The sequence below is a fragment of the Lipotes vexillifer genome, unplaced genomic scaffold (genome assembly GCF_000442215.2).
Source record: "Lipotes vexillifer unplaced genomic scaffold, Lipotes_vexillifer_v1.1 scaffold470, whole genome shotgun sequence".
Classification (NCBI taxonomy): domain Eukaryota; kingdom Metazoa; phylum Chordata; class Mammalia; order Artiodactyla; family Lipotidae; genus Lipotes; species Lipotes vexillifer.
In genome coordinates this window covers 2999768-3005437 of record NW_006799533.1, presented here as the reverse complement: position 1 = coordinate 3005437, position 5670 = coordinate 2999768, and the positions used below count along the sequence as shown (strand labels likewise).

Sequence of the window (5670 nt, the reverse complement as noted above, 5' to 3'; positions counted from 1 at the left end):
CTTTCCCTAAATGTTCATCTCAGAAAGCTTTTATGTTCTGATTTTCATATCATTCACTTTATAAGGAATAACAAAGCTATAACTAAGCTACTTCTAGAGCTGTCACTTGGCCTTTTCCTGACATAAAAGCACAATTTTGTCCCAGACAAAGAGCAATCCCCTGGATAAGGCTACTAATAATATAACCATGAGAATTTATTTCTTCAATAGAATATTAGCAATTTTTAAAGACACAATTCCCAAATTTGCAGAAACTGGCTTCACTAACCAATGTTAATGGGGAAAAAAAAGCACTCATCATCAGTGTCTGCCTCTGAGTAACTCAATATCCACACTTGCAATTTGCAAAAAGCCTTAGCAATGACTGTGAAGCCAAAGCCAACAGTTTTACAACCACTGCTCTTGCTCTGTGGAATGAGAAAACCAGCGTGGACCACTGAACATGAGAGAATTATTGGTACCAGAATTAGTTAATTGCAATGGGTGAGCTCACAGGCAAGTTTTATCTGCAATGGCAGGAAAGTTCTTCTGTCTCTAAAAGCTGGCATCTGCCACTGTTTCCATGAAACTTGCTTCAGAACAGAACTCTTGGAAACCGTAAATGTTTTTAACTATCAAAGGAAGACAGACAAAACTCAATCAGAGTGACTTCATGATTGGCTTAGTTAATGATCTCTTTGGGTTGGTCATTTTTAGAAGTTTTTAAAATCCTAGACTCTCTTCCTTTTGGTGCTCCACACATTTCTATGCTCCCTTTGGGTGGCAAGTATTATAGCATCTTTGCTAGTATTACTAGTTTGATAAAGATTTCCTACGTTTACGTGGGGCTTTTTGTCACTATGTAAGGTGACCATCATTAGAGGAGACACAAATCACCCAGTGTTAGGGACTGAATTGTGTTCCACCAAAATTCATGTGTTGAAAACCTGACTTGCAGTGTGACTGTATTTGGAGATAGAATCTTTAGGGAGGTAATTAAAGTTAAGTTATGTCATAAGGGTGGGGCCCTAATCCAATAGGATTGGTGTCCTACAAGAAGAGGAAGAGACATCCAAGATCTCTCTTTCTCTCTGGCACAGAGGAGAGGCCACGTGAAGACACAGTGAGAAGGTGACAGTCCACAAGCCAGGAAGAGAGCCCTTCCCAGAAACCAAATTTGCCCTTGAACTTCCCAGCCTTCTCAACAGTGAGAAAATAAATGTCTGTGGTTTAAGCCACCCACGTCTGTGGCATTTTGTTATGGCAGCCCAAGCTGACTATGATACTCAGTGTACAGAATGACTATTGCAGCTGAAGTGGTGTGCAGTGCATGGCATGTATGACTGTGCCCTGACAACTGTGCACTCTCATGTACTTTATTTCAGTGTAATGTTCATAACACTCCTATGAGCTAGCACTGTGATTGGTAGAAAGAGTCAGACAAAACCATGTTTGAATCATGGGCCACTACTTTTCAGCTGCAATTCAGCAGTTCTAAATTCCTCTGAGCCTCAGTTTCCTCCCATAATAAATTTTTATCAACCTGGTTAACTCCATCCTTTCCACCAAATTTTACAAGACTCAGTTTTGTTAAGCATTTTTAACCACCATGAAAAGACTCATTTCATGTCTGTTCGTTTGTTTTTGCATGAGTTCGATAATCTCCAAATGCTCAAAAGGAATATCAAGTGTTGGCTTCTTTAAGAAAATAGTAAAGTACTGTAAAGATATGCATTATTATTATGGTGAGGGTTTCTCTGCCTTCAGGCCTGAAAATTTCACTCCCTTAATTCTGGTGGTTTGATCAGCGAGTCACTCAATGGTCACATCTCTAAGTCAGTCATCAGCCATGGGCTAAAGCTGACCTCTGGGAAGTGGAGGCTTCCTGGAAGTCTCTTTGGGCCATCCTAACTCTGTTTTTGTCAACAGTCTCAAAAGTAAATACAGAGTTCAGGAGTCAGATCCATCAATATCAAGAATGAAATATAATAATAGTCAATAAGACTATTGAAGAAGATTGAGGCATCAATCAATAGTAATAATAATAATAATAATAATAATAATAAAGTTCAAAGGTATTGCAATTTACCATGAGCAGCCAGTAGCTAAGACTTTATATGCATTATCTCAATAACGTTAAATACCGCTGTTCCCACTTTACAGGTGAGGAGACTGAAGCACAGGCAGGCTAAATAAGTTGCCCAAGAGTCTGCAGCAGGAAGTGGCAGAGTAGGTTGGAAATGCTTCATGGGACCTGATCGCTGTCCTGTGCTGTGCTGTTCAAGTGAGTCTTCCTCCTCTCTGTGGCAAGGAATGCCATGGAAGTCATTCCTGATGTTAGGGAAATTTCCACACACTTCCAAGTGACATGCAAGCATTAATTCCTTTAGCAAAATCCTCCTGAAACCATTCTCATGTATAAAATCAATCTGCATGTTCTTAATTTAAAAATATAGAGAAAATTCATCCAAATCATTTGAATTAACACCAGTAATGATGATGCCAAGTCTGTATAACCAGCCCCCCTGGAGAGACAGACTGCTGTGTCCTTGAATCTAAGTGCTTTGTAAGCATTACCTTACAAACCTAATGGAGATACTGCCTTTTCTCCAAACAGCAAACCAAGCAAAATTTCAAGATGCTGGCAAGGAGGCAAATCATCCAGAGAAACCTCTCCCTGCTTCTCTCCCTTCTGAAAGCAGTGGCTGTTCTCAGGAGCCCTGAAACTCGTTACTCCCCTGTAGGTGAATAGCAGACTCCAGTAGCAAGAATGTTGAGATCCCTGTTCTTTTTTTGTTGTCGTTGTTGTTGTCTATATTCTTTTTTTTTTTTTTTTGGTGGGGGCTGCTTTACAGTGTTGTGTTAGTTTCTGCTGTACAATGAAGTGAATCAGCTACATTTATACCTATATCCCCTCCCTCTTGGACCCCCATCCCACCCACCTAGGTCATCACAGAGCACCGAGCTGAGCTCCCTGTGGAGATCCCTGTTCTTAATGGGGACGCTGGGTGCCTCTAGAAACACTGGTAGCAATACATCCAGACATCTGCACGTTTGCTCGGATGGGGAAGAAGGGGACTCAAGGGGCTGGGTAGGTGAAGGAAGATTTGAGCAGATCTATGGATTAAGAGGAATTGGGAGAGTGGAAGCACTAGAAAATACAGAGAGAGGAAGGAACTGAGAGAAAAAGTCCGGGGGCAGATGAAAGATTTGCTCCAGCACTTAAGAGAAAGAATTTATTTGGGAGGTGGAGGGGGTGGGAACCAAACAGTATTTCTTTCTTAGAGACAAGAAAGAAGATGATTGGAAATGAGATTTTTTTAGGTAGGATGGAAGATATTTGTGTCACATGGCCTCAGTTTTCTCAGTAAAGGAGTGAGAGGGTTGAGGTTTGGATGAAGAAAGTTTGAGGAGAGTAGAAAATGTTTAGGACAAAAAGTCAAGTAGAGAGGGTTAAAAGGATTACCAAGTAGAAGTGGCAGCTGCATTAACCTCAAGTGGCATGATTTATAGTCCAGAGCAGAGGGCACCATTGCTCCTAAACTGGGTCAGGCCCTCTGACAATGGTCTTCTGACCTGACCTTGCCTCTGTGATTTATCAGGGTCCTTCCTTCAGTCATATCAATGGCTGCCTTTTGCCTGCAAGACAGTCCAGGTCCTCAGCATGACCCACAGGCCTTTTCCCACCTGACCCCACCTAACTCTGCAGCATCCTTTTTTTTGCCTTCTGCCATACTGAACTAATTTTAGTTCCCCCAAAGCCCTAGGCCCTTTCATTACTTCTTGGCCTTGGATCCCACAGCTCCTCTGAAATGCTTTTTCCCTTTAATGCCTGGAAAGTAAACATTCTTTTTTTTTTTTAAAGGTTACCTCCTCCAAGATGCCTTCCAGGATCACCCAAGGTAAAACTGATCACTCAGTCTCTCCTTTTGCCAACCTACCTGTGCCCTGTATACGTTCCTAGTATCACAGTGCACTTCATGTGTATCACAGTTTAATTGGCAGGATTTTTAAAAATTTCTTGGCGATACCAAAAAAGGTACCTCTTACAGTCAAGAGCACTGGTGAAATGCAGCTTCATTTTTTAAAGTTTTCAGAATGAAGCAGTGCTTCACATCTGGAGGCAATCTTATCTCCCCTCCCACCACACATATGTAGCAGTATTTGGTTCTGTCAGTTGGTGGGGAGGGTATGCTGCTGGCATCTACTGGGTAGAGGCCAGGGATGCTGCTAAACATCCTACAGTACATAGGACAACCCCACAGCAATCATCCAGACAAAAATGTCAATAGTGTGGAGGTTGAGAAACCCTAGTTTAGAGTAACAATATTTATTCAGGTGTATGCTATGCTTTATTTTTTAAAATTTTAAATCAATCTTTTACAGTATATAGTGCGACCTAATATATATCAATATTTTCCAAACTTTGGCTTGCAGAGCAAGAATAGCAAGTCTTGAGAAATGCTCTTTCTGCATTACCCCTCCCCCATTTCCTTCCACTAGACTCCCCAGGGAATGAATGAAGCAATGTTCCAGATCAAAATTGGAAGGCCAGAAGGTCTCGGAGAGATTTGTGACCTTAAGCCAATTAGGTTAATGGCAAGGCCAAGACTGGATTCCAGAACCCCAGATTTCCACAAACCCACTCAGCCTGGGAGGCAGCTGCTCTGTTCCCTGGTTAAATCGGCTAACACCGTTTGGTACCTTAAGAGGAAACTGTGCCCTACAAATATGAGCTGTGTGACTTAGCAGGAGGTTAACATGAGTATTCCTGCTTCAACACCCAGGACCCAGCCCGCTCTCACGCTACTTTATGAGAATTTAGGTTGACTCTGTGAGGCCCCCGAGCTCCGTTGGGGAATTGGATTTATGCAAAAAGAACTGCGATTCCTAAGTGTGAAGGAACTTCAAATAAATGTAGGTGATTTCGTCATACAAAAGGCAGAGGGAACTTAATACGTATATTTAAGGCTCTGGAGAAACGGCTTTTAATTTGAAAGCGGGGGGGTCGGAGGAACTGTCCTCCGTCCCTAGAAGCTTCACATGTGGAAAGGGCCAGAGGAAGGTTCTGGCAAAGCCTTTCTGCATCTCCGTTCTGCAGTCAGGTGTGCCCCAGGTGGGCCCTGAGTTCCCTGTCCCAAGTACCTAATCCCCGGAATGTCACCTCCCTCATTCCCACTCCGAGGTGCTGAATCTCTGGGGGAAGCTGGACTTTGGATCCTGCGACTCAGCCTCGTCTCCATCCCGGTCCGCTGCCCTGCCCCAGGGGGAACCTAAGCAGGGGGATGGATGCTGGAGGCCAGACTCACCTTCAGGTGGATGGGGATGGACCGCTCCTGCTGGAGGGGGCCCAGCAGCGTCTGCTCCACGCTGACCAGCTCCGAGGTCGAGTCCACCACGCGGGCCAGCGCGCTGCGCATCGCCATCTGGGCCAGGGTGCAGGGCCCGCGACCCCGGGGTAAGGGCAGCAGTTCCGCGCCCCCCTCGGCGCCTCGCACCACTTCCATCTCGGGGGAGCTCGCCCGCGCCCCGGACCCCACATTCCTGGCCCCCTTGCCCCCGCCTTCCTCCCCACGCCCCTGCCCGGCACGGGCCAGCCGTGGGTCTGAGCGACGCTCTGGGGCGGCGGGCACGTGGTCCAGGTCGCTTGGGCTCCCGGGGGCGCCCGGACCATCCCCCCAGCCCCATTCC

The 5670-nt window shown here is 45.1% G+C and overlaps 1 protein-coding gene across 1 annotated transcript in view; it reads right to left on the bottom strand.

The window, feature by feature from the left end:
* Positions 1-5670, bottom strand: part of DLEU7 (deleted in lymphocytic leukemia 7) — a 15613-nt gene that overhangs the window by 9850 nt on the left and 93 nt on the right. The window contains 1 exon segment of the mRNA XM_007471691.1: positions 5289-5670. This exon segment is cut by the window's right edge and continues 38 nt beyond it. Coding sequence (XP_007471753.1) covers positions 5289-5670 — 382 coding nt within the window.